General features: G+C 36.3%; 1 protein-coding gene across 1 annotated transcript in view; it reads left to right on the forward strand.

The window, feature by feature from the left end:
* Positions 1-742: 742 nt before the first annotated feature.
* The window catches only part of LOC140157320 (uncharacterized), a 96,177-nt gene continuing 79,537 nt past the window's right edge, over positions 743-17,382 (forward strand). Inside the window, exon 1 of the mRNA XM_072180461.1 lies at positions 743-1,062. Within this exon, the coding sequence (XP_072036562.1) occupies positions 979-1,062 (84 nt within the window). The 5' untranslated portion in view covers positions 743-978. The remainder of the gene's footprint in view (positions 1,063-17,382) is intronic.

Genomic DNA, 17,382 nt, shown 5'->3' on the forward strand with positions numbered 1-17,382 from the left:
TTTAAATCGTAGGTTGGAGCTTTAAGGGCTGGAATAATTAAGTCAACAAAAACAACTTAAATGATACTGGTATGGTGTGCTAGTAAGGAGGACATGACGAGAGAATGTCATTACAAATTCAACAACAAACTTGTCAAAAGTTTTGAAAGTTTTATTTCATGTTTAAACTAAAACATTATAAAAAATCACATGGTATGCCATAAAGTCAACACCCTCAAATTGGGTCATAATGCAATCCACCCATTCACTCTCGTTCTTTCTATGAACAAAATGCCATCATCCAATATGCTTGTCAGTTTATCTCAAGATTTTAGTTCTAATTGAACTGTTTTCAATAACCCATAAACACATCATGATTAATTTTTGTTGACGAAAACACGCAAGCAATTGTGCATATGATAGTCAATTATTTCAAGACATATAAGCTTAGCTCATCCAGTGATCCATATATGCACTATATAACATCAGAAAAATAAGTTCTTATATTAAATCTGCAAATCACGTTTTAAGTCAGAAAGAACTCATTCCGCGATAGATTTCATTCTAGTTTCATTTGCTGACATTTTTACACACGTACTATTACGTCATATCAACGTCTCATGTTGATTGGTGAAAGGTTTTTGTCATAATTTCCTGTCACTGATCATGTCATACAGCTATACAACGAAGACAAGACGACGTATCTTGATTTAATATTCATGAGACAGGCGGCGCGGTAGAATGACATTATTTAAATAAAGCTGCCACCACCACTTTTCGAAGCAGAGTGAGTTTAACGTAGTGAGAGTTGGTTATTTTTTTACGCGGTGATAACGCATTTGTGAGTTGAGACTGTACACTGGAAAAGAAACAACACACATAAGGGTAGAGACAAACGATTTGACACCGGCATAACTGCCTGCTCGATTGTGAGAGCGTAAGGAATTTTTGGTGGAGAAAAAGATCCGTCCAGCTTTTGGCGGGAAATAACAGATCACCATGATGAAGTTTCTTTGGAGCTTGTTAGTTTTGGCGGTAATGTTCGCCGTTGCCTCAGCTATGGCATTTGCGGATGAAAGGGAGGTAAGTTGAATGAAGTCATTTGAAAAAAGAATATGGATTATCTTGGCGTGATTTCAGGTGTTAACTGGTGGAAACTTGGAATTATCTTGCTTTAATGCTTTACGCTACACGTTTATAACAAGTCATAAATTGGGATAACAAGCCTTCATCTGGTTATTCCATTCTGTATTTTGGAAAGCGAATATCAAAACCGCAACCCTGGAACGTGTTTATTAAAAACAGAATGCTTAAGACCGCGAAAAGAATGTTTAAGCCCGCAAAATGTTTAGGCCTAAACGTACAAGAATAAACTACTTCAGCTTTTGCAATAAATGTCGTGTCGAAAGCTTATCTTATAAAGGGGAGGGAGTGGGGTCTTATTATGATTCGAAAAGGTATGAAAATTGTATCCGCAACGACGAAAATGATACTGCAGACTTCTCTATTGTGACTACTTTAGGACCACAGCGTAAGCTTTTTAAGAAATTGAAACAAACATTTACTTGCAAAAGGTAATGAAAAATATATTTTATATAAGATTAAATGACACGATTCACATGTAAACCACCAAAATGTGAGGAAAATACTTCGAAACTTCAAAAGAGCTGTCTTATTAATGCTCTACGGCGTGTATAAAAAAACTTTTACAATCCACAGAACCATATAAGGACACTCTTAGTTTACCGGACAGCTATGTCAGTAAAAAGCAGAATAATTACTCAACACGATGATTTTATTCCATCCCATTTAAGCATCTACATCCAAAGATATGCTGATTTACACAAAGTAGAAAAATCTTAGTTGGTATACTTAGCCTTATAGATACATATACTCAAGCTCCAAATTTGACAGAAAGTAATTTCGACCTGGCCGACATTATGCTACATAACACTAATGACAAAATATTGTATAAATACATTTTTATTTTAGTGAAGAAATATTTAAAATTGTAAAAAAAAAGCGATGTACAAAATCGACCTTTAGCTCCAGTTATGGTTCCGCTGTTATGGTACGTGTCCACAATAAAATAAAATCACCATACTTAAGGGGTGATTTAGAAGCAGACAGAGAAATGTTAATCAAGTTTGTTAATTATAAACACATTTAAAAAAGGCTTAAAAAAATCACAATATTATTGACGTTTTAGAATATATTTGGGTATACCACAATGAAGGACATTTATCGCCGCTCGCAAAATAGGTTAGAACGCATAGAATGGAAACTGACGTCCTGTCTACTTAGTAACGCAATGGGCTAAGAAAATGCTTCAACATCTGCGTATTTTGAGATCAATGTTACATTTAATTGATTTTTATTTCTAGGTTTATTGTTCATTATTCCTTGTTCAATTAAATCTTGTTTGTGTTGTCATAAGCAATGACATTGAAGCTGAAAGAGGCATAAGAGAGTTTGAAGACAGTATATTTAACTGATATTATTGTCTATTCATTCTGACGAAGAAGTATCATAATTTACATACAAATGTTGATAAGGCTGATATTTTTAGACTGCCTTATAGCACACGTCAAGTGGTGTTTTTTATTTATTTATTACCACGGCGTGATCATATATAGGAAATTTATATAAACTTCAGGTTAGCTAATAATAGAAACTTGTACTGTAGTATTTGCTACAGCATACAAGATAAATACGTTAGATGAAAGGCAATCCTCTCAACAGTGCTTGTGGAATTATCATGTGATTACATACATTCAAATGTGAATAAGGCTCATGTGTTTCATTAGTTAAAAGCGCAAGAAGGTTAAAGTGTACACATAATATGAGCTAATGCTACCCCGGAATGCTACACTGCTAGAATGATTGTTTACGTTTTACACAGTTATCTAGCTTGGCCAACTCTATCAATTATTGTTTTTAAAAAAGACACAACTTGTGTAACTTTAACCCAACTTTAAACATTGAAAAGGATAATGTAAAGCTTAAAACAAATTGTACAATTGCTAGGATCATAATTGCGGCGTATTTTTAAAGCACAATTTTAACAGTGTACAGAATACAACGTGCATATTACACAACTTTTACTCCATGACTATCTAATGATAGTGATCTGTGTCATATATTGGCTTTTTGTAACTGATTATATCGACGACTGATTTTGACAATAGGAAATAATGACTTGATTCTTGAAACCACCTAACCATTTAAAGGTTGGAAAGTACATGCACCCGATAGGCAAATTTTCAAATCGTCATCCATCAAAACTTGAACGTCATATTACATTAATACTAAAAAAAATTACCCGGTGGATTTAATAAAATGCGAGAATTCTTTAATTTCTACTCTTTTCGGTAGTTGTCATTGTTTTTTCATCTGTGTTTTCCGCTCTGTGCAGCTTTTATAGAAATTTCAGATTCTTAATCCATGGGGAAAAAGTAGGAACATTTAGCGCTGAAATTACTAAAATCTCTCCTTTCTCTTATTTATTATCTCTATTTATCTGTTTCCCAAAAAACAACATATTTGACCATTCCCAATGTAGGTACATTTATCCTGCCTATCAAACATAGGCTACATCAATACCAATTTTGGCATCAAAATCAAAGACAATAAACCTAAAGTAATACTGATCTGGCATTTCAATTAATATTTAATGATGGCCACTTTGACCTTCTAACAGATGTAATACTTCTTGATATCATTTTCTCATAACTTTATTACTTAGTGCGTCTAAATTCGATTTACAAATCGTAGGCTGGTAATTATTACTGCATTTGACGACATGAAATCGGCAATTATATGAAACATGTAATCTGATGAAAGCAATTCGGGCGACAATGGTGAAGCCTCCATGTTCGATAAGACAGGGGATTGGCCTTTGGTTATACATGTATATTAGAATAACAGACTTCGAATCATGTGAAGCCATTTTTTCTTTACCCTTGCGCCAAGTTTTCTTGACAGTGTAAGGTTGAATCCACAAGAATCACCGGTATAGTCTAACAAATGTGCCTTAACCTTACGATAACATCGATCAATTGCCATGTTAATAAAGAAACAAAAATATATGTAATAAACTTGCTCGAGTCGGCGGAGGTTATATCAAAGATTCAATTATGTCTTGTCACGTTTGTTCATTGCATTTGTACATAACACTCAAAATAATTGATATTGAAAATATTTTTCTAATAATCTCATCTTTCTTAAATGTCTTTACTTTGCCATGTCATATTACTCGCTTAATTAAGATAGATGGTCACGTAAATGGTTCTCAATGACTGCGTCCATTACAGAGGCCTTTGCATTTCGGATACCAGCTATATACTTAGCATAGCCTCAAATGTGGATGCTTTTGGAATACACTACGGTGAGATTGTGATCAGTTGCTTAATAGTAGTCAGGACGGCAGTAGTTCGTTTCATTAATAATGTTATTAGTTGGTATATTACATTAAGTATTGAATCATTTATTGCAGTCAGATATGCTTTCAGCGATAAAATAATCTCAATTTTTATTACACGAAGAAGAATTCACAACTCAAGAAACAACATTATCACCAGGTATTCTCTAAAAGGCGAGAAACCTTTTCAAAGTACATTTGTAGCGTCATAATTCCTTAACCAGAATTCAAAACGGAAACTTTCAGTTGGTATGGTCAACCTAAATAACAGTACCATTAAATATTATGTAGAACACACTTGAATATGGAGATTTAACAGAAAGGCACAAGCACGGTTTCCGTAATTGCAAGCATATTGGTAGCTTCCACTCTTGCTTCCAATGAAACGGGCAAATGGAAACATGTAAATATACAAAGATATGTTATCGAAATTCCATATGATCATAAAGTAAGCAACTACTTTGCCCATAGGAGCCCATTAATCTGACACCAATAATTGTACTCTGATTCATACTATCACCCAACAATTAGCATTTATAAGTCTTCAACGTGTGAATCTTACCATGATAGTGTTTACTTAGTACATCAATTAATGCTCATTATGATTCGACAGCTGGCGTCCATAACTCATTAGTACTTAAAGGAGAATAAATTGACATGTATATAGTAGTTATTCTTTAATTTTATAACATGCTAATCCCTTTCAGACTATAAAAAGATGTGTATAAAAACGAGGGCGAAGGTTTTCAAAGATGTGTGTTTACTATCAGCCACAGATTCTAAGGCCATCTATTTTTCAATACTTTATGGAAATGTTGAAATATAGACGATTGAGGAACATTTGTCTGAGTGACAGGAGGACAAGAGTATTGTTACCAATTGAGTGATGGCGTGGATGGTGTTTGAGAATAAACACCTTTGTTAAGAACAAGAAAACATACTTCCAAAATAACGTAAAAGAGAAATGAATTCAGCTTTGAGCATTGAATTACTGTTTTGTCATAACACGCATTATAACGGCACCATTGAATTATGTACGACAGGCTTCGATATGGAGATTTAACGGAAAGACACAAGCTTGGTTTCCGTTATTGCAAGGATATTGGGTACTTTAGCCTCCACTCTTACTTCCAATGAAATGGACGTAAGGCAAAATATACAAATATGTAAAGACATTTTTTTGATCAAAATTGTATATAATCATGAGGTAACCAATTCGTTTGCTAAAAGGAGGACATCAATTTGCTATTATGGCAACGTTTTAGTATTTTGTACGGAAGGAATATGGCGCTTCACACTACCACTCGAAATTAAGCATTTATATTTCTATAATGTGTGAATCTTACGTAACTTTATCCAATTTTGAAAAACAAATTGCACCAATTAATGACTCCGACAGATGGCGTCATTTATTACACAAGTAAGGAACAATAGATATATTACGTTTATAAAAATAAGTCACAATTTTATTGACGTTTTAGAATGTTATATTTGAGTACACCATAATGACCATCATGATCATACACAAGGACATTTATCGCCGCTCGCGAAATAGGTTAGACGCGTATACAATGGAAACTGACGTCCTGTCTAGTTAGTAACGCAATGGGCTAAGAAAATGCTTCAACATCTGCGTATTTTTAGACCAATGTTACATTTAATTGATTTTTATTTCTAGGTTTATTGTTCATTATTCCTTGTTCAATTAAATCTTGTTTGTGTTGTCATAAGCAATGACATTGAAGCTGAAAGAAGCGTGAAAAGAGTCTGAAGTCAGTAGATTTAGCTGATTGATATTATTGTCTCTTTATTCTGACGAAGAAGTATCAAAATTTGCATACAAATATCGATAAGGCTGATATTTTTAGACTGCCTTATAGCACATGTCAAGTGGTGTTTTTTTATTTATTTATTACCACGGCGTGATCATATATAGGAATTTTATATAAACTTCAGGTTAGCTAATAATAGAAACTATATTTGCTACAGTATACAAGATAAATGCGTTAAATGAAAAGCAATCTTCTCAATACAACAGTGCTTTTGGAATTAGCATGTAATTACATACATACGAATATGAATAAGACTCATGTGTTTCATTAGTAAGAAGGGTAAAGTGTACAGATATGAGCTAATGCTACACAGGGATACCACACTACTAGAATGGCTGTTTAAGTTGTACACAGCTTTGTCTCTAACTTGGACAACTCTATCAATTGTTGTTATAAAAATACACAACATGTGTTTAACATTGAAAAGGATAATGTAACACTTTACGCAAATTGTGTACAATTGCTAGGATCATAATTGCGGCGTATTTTTAAAGCATCAGTGTACAGAATACAACGTGCATATTACACAACTTTTACTCCATGGCTATCTAATGATAGTGATTGGCTTTTTGTAACTGATTATATCGACGACTGATTTTGACAATAGGAAATAATGATTTGACTCTAGAAACCGCTTAACCATTTAAAGGATGGAAAGTACATGCACCCGATAGGCAAATTTTCAAATCGCCATCCATCAAAACTTCAACGTCCCATTACATTAATACTTAAAAAATTATCTTGATGGATTTAATAAAATGCGAGAGTTCTTCAATTTCTACCCTTTTCGGTAGTTGTCATTGTTTTCTCATCTGTGTTTTTCCGCTTTGTGCTGCTTTTATAGAAATTTCAGATTCTTAATCCCTGGGGAAAAAAGTCGCAAAATTTAGCGCTGAAATTACTAAAATCTCTCCTTTCTCCTATTTATTATCTCTATTTATCTGTTTCCCAAAAAACAACATGTTTGACCATTCCCAATGTAGGTACATTTATCCTGCCTACCAAACATAGGCTACATCAATACCAATTTTGGCATCAAAATCAAAGACAATAAACCTAAAGCAATACTGATCTGGCAATTCAATTAATATCTAATGATGGCCACGTTGACCTTTTAACAGATGTAATACTTCTTGATATCATTTTCTCATAACTTTATTACTTAATGCGTCTAAATTCGATTTACAAATCGTAGGCTGGTAATTATTACTGCATTTGGCGACATGAAATCGGCAATTATGTGAAACATGTAATCTGATGAATGCAATTCGTGGCGACAATGGCGAAGACGTGAAGCCTCCTTGTTCGATAAGACGGGGGATTGGCCTTTGGTTATACATGTATATTAGAATAACAGACTTCAAATCATGTAATGCCATTTTTTCTTTACCTTTGCGCCAGGTTTTCTTGACAGTATAAGGTTGAATCCACAAGAATCACCGGTATAGTCTAACAAATGTGCCTTAACCTTACGATAACATCGATCAATTGCCATGTTAATAAAGAAACAAAAATATATGTAATAAACTTGCTCGAGTCGGCGGAGGTTATATCAAAGATTCAATTATGTCTTGTCACGTTTGTTCATTGCATTTGTACATAACACTCAAAATAATTGATATTGAAAATATTTTTCTAATAATCCCATCTTTCTTAAATGTCTTTACTTTGCCATGTCATATTACTCGCTTAATTAAGATAGATGGTCACGTAAATGGTTCTCAATGACTGCGTCCATTACAGAGGCCTTTGCATTTCGGATACCAGATATATCCTTAGCATAGCCTCAAATGTGGATGCTTTTGGAATACGCTACGGTGAGATTGTGATCAGTTATTGCTTAATAGTAGTCAGGACGGCAGTAGTTCGTTTCATTAATAATGTTATTAGTTGGTATATTACATTAAAGCCATATTATAACATTTTCAAACAAAATAGATTAGCATTTCTTTGCCATAAAATGTTAGCTTTTACTGTCAGATATATCCCCTTTTATTTTTGAGCCGAACATCTACGGCAAAGCAAAGAAAATTGGAATTTACTACCAGCGCACATGTCGCCAATAAGTACCACTCCTTCGGTCATGTTGTGGTACGACCCTTTGTTGTGTATATCACCGTCTCGCACGCCGTGTACGTACAGTGTGTTATGAACATCGTGTATGCGTTCGACTAATAATTCCATCGTAATAATAAATCGCGGATTCCGGCGTTTTATTCAAAATCTCAGATTTTGACAAAACTACAGCATCTAGAGTCTTGATTTTTGCAGGGTATATTGGTTTAATAAAGTACAATTTAATCGTGTAAAAAAAGGAATTTTAAAAATTCAGTGAATGTTATAATATGGCTTTAAGTATTGAATCATTTATTGCAGTCAGGTAAGCTTTCAGCGATAAAATAATCTCAAGAAACAACATTATCACCAGGTATTCTCTAAAAGGCGAGAAACCTTTTTCAAAGTACAAAGCGTCATAATTCCTTAACAAGAAGTCAAAACGGAAACTTTCAGTTGGTATGATCAACCTAAATAACAGTACCATTAAATCTTATGTAGAACACACTTCAGTATGGAGATTTAACGGAAAGGCACAAGCACGGTTTCCGTTATTACAAGCATAACGTGTACTTTCGCCCCACTCTTACTTGCAATGAAATGGGCAAATGGAAACATGTAAATAGACATAGATATGTTATCAAAATTTCATATGATCATCAGGTAACCAACTACTTTACCTAAATGAACCCATAAATCTGATAGCACTATATGAAGGAATACTCTGATTCATACTCTCACCCAAACATTAACATTTTAAAGTCTTGAACGCGTGAATCTTACCATGATAGTGTTTACTAAGTATATACATCAATTAATGCTCATTATGATTTCGACAGATTTTGTCCATAACACATTAGTACTTGAAGAAGAATAGATTGACACGTATATAGTAATCATTCTTTAATTTTATAACCTGCCAAGCCCTTTCAAGCTATAAAAAGATATGTGTAAAAACGAGGGCGAAGGTTTTCAAAGAGGTGTGCCAACTATACAGCCACAGATTCTAAGGCCATCTACATGTATGTGTCAATACCTAATGGAAATGTTGAAATATAGACGATTGAGGAACATTTGTACGCGTATGAGTGACATGAGGACAAATCCTGGAACATTATTGGTTTGGAAAGATGAGTATTGTTAGATAGCGTGGATTTGTTAAGAACAAAAAACATTACTTTCATAATAACGTAAACATGTAAAAGAACAATGAATCCAACTTTGAGCATTGAATTACTGTAGCGTCATAACACGCATTTAAACGGCGCCATTAAATTATATACGACAGACCTCAATTATGGAGATTTAACGGAAAGACACAAGCTTGGTTTCCGTTATTGCAAGGATATTGGGTACCTTCGCCTCTTAATTCGCATGAATAAGGCAAAATATATAAATATGTAAACACATTTGATCAAAATTGTATATAATCATGAGGTAACGGATTAGTTTGCTAAAAGGAGGATATTAATTTGATTTATATGGTAATGTTTTAGCATTTTCTACGTAAGGAATATGGCGCTTCACACTACCACTCGAAATTAAGTATTTATATTTCTTTAATGTGTGAATCTTACGTAACTTTTAACAAATTTTGAAAACAAATTGCACCACTTAATGACTCCGACAGATGGCTTCATTTGTTATATAAGTAAGGAACAATAGATCTATTACAATTATTTTTTAATAACAAAACCTGCTATAACATTGCTGGTACGCTTTTAAATAAATTTAGTGCATATTTCTTAGAAAGTGCAACTTTCATTGATGGCGCCGGGACCATTCTGATTATCACGAACAAAATAAAAACAATATATCAGTAATTTATTAATATTATTAGTAATTTGCTAATATGTATGGCAATGGTAATTATGTAGGGTTTATAAGTCCAGTAATATTCTCACATTTACACGGTTTCATATTCATCAGTAAGCGCCTATTTAGTTGCTGCTCCTCTTCTGGCAATCCACCTACTCTCGTCTCGAGAGTGTGGTGTTTCCTTGTATTAGCTGATCATACATGTGACTTAGTGAATATGTTCCTTCATCGCGGTTGATAACGGTCCGCACGGATGATGAAACCTGTAAATTGTGAGTAAATTACTGGACTTCAAAAACATGAGTTACCAATCTAGTATGAAATATAGCAGTCCTGATGAACTTATTCATAGACAAAATATATATCAGTAACAGCAACTTTATTGCATCATAAACAACGATTGGTATTGCGCAATTATCAATCAGTTTTTACGGGGATTGCTGTTGATATGGCCTTTTCTTTTACAAGCTGTGTGTAACAACTGTTGCAAAATAAAATGACAACGGTGTCTTAGCAAAGGTATGTCAACTATCGGCCAAATGCTCTAAGGGATGCAAGAAAACTCTTAACGAGATTGACCAGCAAAATGAACAAAAGATTCGGACGTATTTGGTAACACTAATTCGGACATCTATACAGCAATAGTTAATAAAAATGTTGAAGTCTAGACGATGGGAGTAGTATATACATGAGTGACAGGAGGACAACCCCGGGAGCATTAGAGGTTTAGAAAGAGGAGTATTGTTACCATCTGCTTATTCGCATGGATAGTGGTGAGAAAATAAACCCTATTTGTTATAAACAATAATGCTTCTATGGGGAAATAAAATGTTATGAATTATACATTAACTATTAAGATAAATCCAAATTTATCATTGGATTTTATTCATAGGTAGTGTAATTTTTATGAAAAAGTCGTTTATTGATGCTATTAAGCTGGCAATATTAACACGACTCGTTTTCTCTAATTTATATATGTACGTATATTGAGTGATCGTAGTTTATGTATCAATTATTACGATAATTATTTTCTCACCTAACTATACCTTGTCTCATGGTATTAATGTTTAATTTAGAGAAGCAACAATTACATACAAACTACTTTTATTAATTGATAGACAAAGCTTTTGTTTTTGAATGATTGCCAGTTTGTTATTACAGCCTTTAGTGTCTCAAATGAAATCCTAGCTTTGCTCCAAAGCCAACCTATTTTCCATCCAATTGAAAGAAAAAATGAAAAACCATGCCATATGCCCTCTGACACTAATAGTAAAGACCAGCTGCAGGTCGGCTTTGTATATTTTGCAAGTTTACCCCGTGTCCATCCACGGCATAGATTTTAGTCTCACTCCCAAAATATAGAAGGTCAACGGGGCATCCACTATGGAAATAGAAATCTGCACTGTGAGATGAGGATATTAAAGATCACTGGTCTAATTAGCCAACACTCAGCCACCTGTTGTTGATGACAGATTATACCACAACTACTCTTATCAAATTGCTGTCAATCACATACTTGCTTCAGAGCCATTTAGCCAATCAAAAGCCGGGCTGGCCAGGGTCATGTTTGAAAATGTCTTATCACTGATCGTGTTGACATATCTAATTAGATTTGGTGGGATAAAATTTTGAGATCTGGTTTCAAGCAGGCAGGGAAATTGGAAAAGTTTAATAATGTTTTATCAGTCTCCTAAAAATTACTTTGCATTGCATGTATAAATGGTTTCATTTTGTTAATATTTATAATTATATTGTTAACATAAAATATTGTTCTTGTTTTTATTGTTTAATATCATTATTAACTCTTTAATCAAGGAATTATTATTATTATTATTATTATTATTATTAACTCTTTAATCAAGGAATCTTTCCAATAGGCCTAGAGAATAAAAAGTAGATTGAGTGAGAGGGGTGAATGGGGGATATCGATGCGATAAAGTGGAGCGAGAGTGGTAAATGAGAGATATCGATGCCATAAAGTGGAGCGAGAGGGATGAATGGGGGATATCGATACAACTTGATAAAGTGGAGCGAGAGGGGTGAATGGGGAGGGGGCAATGATGTGATAAAGCGGAGCGAGAGAAGTGAATGGGGATATTACGATAAAGTGGAGGGAGAGGGGGGAATGGGGGATATCGATATGATAAAGTGGAGCGAGAGGGGTGAATGGGGAGGGGGGGCAATGATGTGATAAAGTGGAGCGAGAGAGGTGAATGGGGGATATCGATGCGATAAAGTGAAGCGATAGTGGTAAATGAGGGATATCGATGCCATAAAGTGGAGCGAGAGGGATGAATGGGGGATATCGATACAATAAAGTGGAGCGAGAAGGGTGATCGGGGGAGGGGGCAATTATGTGATAAAGCGGAGCGAGAGAGGTGAATGGGGATATTACGATAAAGTGGAGGGAGAGGGGGGAATGGGGGATAGCGATATGATAAAGTGGAGCGAGAGGGGTGAATGGGGAGGGGGGCAATGATGTGATAAAGTGGAGCGAGAGAGGTGAATGGGGATATCGATGCGATAAAGTGAAGCGATAGTGGTAAATGAGGGATATCGATGCCATAAAGTGGAGCGAGAGGGATGAATGGGGGATATCGATACAATAAAGTGGAGCGAGAGGGGTGAATGGGGGAGGGGGCAATTATGTGATAAAGCGGAGCGAGAGAGGTGAATGGGGATATTACGATAAAGTGGAGGGAGAGGGGGGAATGGGGGATATCGATATGATAAAGTGGAGCGAGAGGGGTGAATGGGGAGGGGGCAATGATGTGATAAAGTGGAGCGAGAGAGGTGAATGGGGATATCGATACAATAAAATGCAGCGAGAGAGGTGAATGGGGTGGGGGATATCGATACGATAAAGTGGATCAAGAGGGATGAATGGGGGATATCGATACAATAACAGTGAATGGGGGATATTTATATGATAAAGTGGAGCGAGAAGGGTGATCTGGGGATATTACGATAAAGTGGAGGGAGAGGGGTGAATGGGGGATATCGATGAGATAAAGCGAAGCGAGAGTGGTTAATGAGGGATATCGATACCATAAAGTGGAGCGAGACGGATGAATGGGGGATATCGATACAATAACAGTGAATGGGGTATATTGATACGATAAAGTGGAGCGAGAAGGGTGATTGGGGAATATTACTATAAAGTGGAAAGTGAAGCGAGAGTGGTTAATGAGGGATATCGATGCCATAAAGGGGAGCGAGAGGGATGAATTGGGGATATCGATACAATAAAGTGGAGCGAGAGGGGTGAATGGGGGATATCGATGCGATAAAGTGAAACGAGAGGGGTTAAAGAGAGATATCGATACCTTAAAGTGGAGCGAGAGGGATGAATGGGGGATATCGATACAATAACAGTGAATAGGGGATATCGATGCTATAAAGTGGAGCGAGAGTGATGAATGGGGGATATCGATACAATTACAGTGAATGGGGGATATCGATACGATAAAGTGGAGCGAGAGAGGTGAATGGGGGATATTACAATAAAGTGGAGCAAGAGGGATGAATGGGGATATCGATACAATAAAGTGGAGCTAGAGGGGAGAATGGGGGAGGGGGCAATGATGGGACACAGTGGAACGAGAGAGGTGAATGGGGGATATTACGATGAAGTGGAGCGAGTGGGCTGAATGACGGAAATAACGATAATGTGGAGCGAGAGGGGTGAATGGGGGATATCGATGCGATAAAGTGAAGCGAGAGTGGTTAATGAAGGATATCGATGCCATAAAGTGGAGCGAGAGGGATGAATGGAGGATATCGATACAATAACGGTGAATGGGGGATATCAATAGGATAAAGTGAAGCGAGAGTGGTTAACGAGGGATATCGATACAATAAAGTGGAGCGAGAGGGGTGAATGGGGGATATCTTAGCTCCACTTAATCGAATCGATATCATTCATTCACCCCTCTCGCTCCACTTTATCAAATCGATAGCCCCCATTCATCCCTCCCGCTCCACGTTATTGTATCAATATCCCCCATTCACCCCTCTCGCTCCACTTTATCGCATCGATATCCACCATTCACCCCTCTCGCTCCACTTATCGCATCAATATCCCCCATTCACCCCTCTCGCTCCACTTAATCATATCGATATCGCCCATTCACCCCTCTCGCTCCAATTTATCGAATCGGTATTCACCCCTCTCACTCCACTTTTATCATATCGATATCCCCCATTAACCACTCTCGCTCCACTTTATCGTATCGATATTCCCCATTCACCCCTCTCGCTCCATGTTATCGTATCAATATCCCTCATTCACCCCTCTCGCTCCACTTAATCGCATCGATATCCCCCATTCACCGCTCTCGCTCAAGTTTATTGTATCGATATTTCCCCCATTAACGACTCGCTGCACTTTATCGCATCGATATCCCTCATTCACCCCTCTCGCTCCACTTTATCGCATCAATATCTCCCATCGATATTCCCCATTCACCCCTCTCGCTCCACTTTATCATTATTGTATCCCCCATTCACCCCTCTCGCTCCATGTTATCGTATCAATATCCCCATACACCACTCTAGCTCCACTTTTTGCATCGATTTCCACCATTCACCCCCTCTCGCTCCACTTTATCATATTGATATCCCCCATTCACCCCTCTCGTCTACTTAATCATATCATTATCTCCCATTCTCCACATAATATCGATATCCCCCATTCACCCCTCTTGCTCCACTTTATCGTATCGATATCTGCCATTTCACCCCTCTCGCTCTACTTACTCGTATCATTATCTCCCATTCACCCCTCTTGATATCCCCCACCCCATTCACCTCTCTCGCTCCATTTTATTGTATCGACATCCCCCATTCACCCCTCTCGCTTCACTTAATTGGTATCGATATCCCCATTCACCCCTCTCCACTTTATCGTAAACCCCCATTAACCCCTCTCCCTCAACTTTATCTTTAAGAAGAAAACAAAATCCACTGAAATAAAGGCCTAAACCATGTGATTTGTCAAACATGGGCCTAAAAAAGTATTTATACAGAACTTACAAAACCATTTAAATATCGCAATAGAATATTCGACAGTATTGACGTGTAAATCACTGAAACATAAATATAGGCCTAACCGCCTAAATATACTAGTAAACAGAAAAGCCAAAAAGGAAGAAAACTAGTAGAACATGCTGGTAGAATGAATATCAGTGGAAGTATAAAATGCAAACCATGGTGGACAAACAGACATTCATGGCTAAAAATTTCCACCAGCTAATTAGATAATCGCCTGATGATGTGTAAACCAGCATGGGGTTGTCTGGTCCTGGATGGGTGGAGTTTGAAATTGGCACTCTCAGTCATAATTTATTGCATCACCTGGTCCCATGTTGGGATTGAATTGTTTTGAGATTTGGCAATAATAACATCAATTAAAATCTCATTACTGGCTGCAATAAAATGTACAGCAAAATATCAAGAGCCTCGCCTGGCGGCTCGGTGAGTGGGCTTTCGCGGTTGGTGGGTTTTGTAGACCAATATCTTAGGGAGACAGTGATCATAGTCTTTACTGCATAGTGGCCATATACTTGTTGGTGACTTATGTAGCTTGCCTTATAGTGAAGCTTGCCTTCGGCAAGCTCTGTACCATGTACATGTACTGCTGGGAGTGGTATTAATTTTTTACAGAATGGTCTAAACCAGGCAGGGATTGGCCTATATACATTTTCTTTAAAAATACCAGTCACTTGCTTGGGTTTATTTTACTTGGGGATCACTGGATCTTCTAAGGTACTGCGAGGGCTCTGATCTGGCGGCTCGGTGAGTGGGCTTTCGCGGTTGGTGGGTTTTGTAGACCAATATCTTAGGGAGACAGTGATCATAGTCTTTACTGCATAGTGGCCATATACTTGTTGGTGACTTATGTAGCTTGCCTTATAGTGAAGCTTGCCTTCGGCAAGCTCTGTACCATGTACATGTACTGCTGGGAGTGGTATTAATTTTTTACAGAATGGTCTAAACCAGGCAGGGATTGGCCTATATACATTTTCTTTAAAAATACCAGTCACTTGCTTGGGTTTATTTTACTTGGGGATCACTGGATCTTCTAAGGTACTGCGAGGGCTCTGATCAAGAGCTAATGAAATCCATCTATCAGGCACACCATTTGAAGAATGAGAGAGGCTGATGATGAAAAAGATAACGAGAAAAAAAAGAGAAGGAGAGAGACAGTTAAAAGGTGTGAGCGAATTGGCTATTGGAGCATTTATTTAAGTTTAACCTAACTTATACTGAAATAAAGCTCAAATGGGAAATCGGGTTCTTAATGCGATTAATTCCAGTGTACGTACCTGGAGAGACTTATCCAATTTTATTTGTGTGGTTAATCGGACTTAGCTAAAAGTCTGATTTAAGCATAAGTGTACTCAGGACTATATAAATATAAATGTTAAATTATATTACGAGAATAAAGGTATTGTTTTTAGCCGCTGGATTAAATCAGGCGACATCATTATTTTAAGTAAAACAACGAGGCAAATAAAAATATCATAAGTATTACAAATATTAATCAAATTAAATCCTATATTTTACAAGGAATTACCTAGGGTTTAAAATCGATCAGTCCTGTTGTTCAAATAGCCAGCACGAGTATCGCGTCGATGCACATGCGCTGAAACGTGTTATATCGGTCATATCACACGGGTAAGAACCAATACGACAGCGGGAGATTCTCAAGTGTTTAAGAATAATAAATATAAATAAATGGTAAATATAAATGTTAAATATATATAAATGTCAACTTTATAAATGTTAATTTAAACAAAATATAGTGTTGACTTACGTTAAAGATTAAGTAAATTTAAATCATTTTAAAAGCATTTTGTGTTTGCTTATTCACTTGAAAAAGTAGTAATGAGGACGATGAATGCAACATGTGCCCTTATTAGTCTAGAGTACACATACGTTTAAAGCAGACTTTTAATAATTCAAACCACAGACCTTATCATTTAAAGGACGTAATCTCATTAGTAACCTATTGCATGACATACGTCTATGGTTGAAAAACGTATGTGCAATATTTGTGAAAACAAAACGAGCTAATATTTAATTCGTAGGCGGTAATGTGTTTATATGATGATTTACATTAATAAAGAGAGAGTGGTCAATAAGGGCGTTATTACCTCAGTTGTCATTAAATTTAAAATAAACGAGCGCTTTGTTTTACATCATTGTTCATAACAGTTGCGCACTTTGCTTCAAATATTGGAGTATGTCATGCATCATTTCCCTAATAACACCATA

The sequence above is a fragment of the Amphiura filiformis genome, chromosome 7, assembly GCF_039555335.1.
Source record: "Amphiura filiformis chromosome 7, Afil_fr2py, whole genome shotgun sequence".
Taxonomy (NCBI): Eukaryota; Metazoa; Echinodermata; class Ophiuroidea; order Amphilepidida; family Amphiuridae; genus Amphiura; species Amphiura filiformis.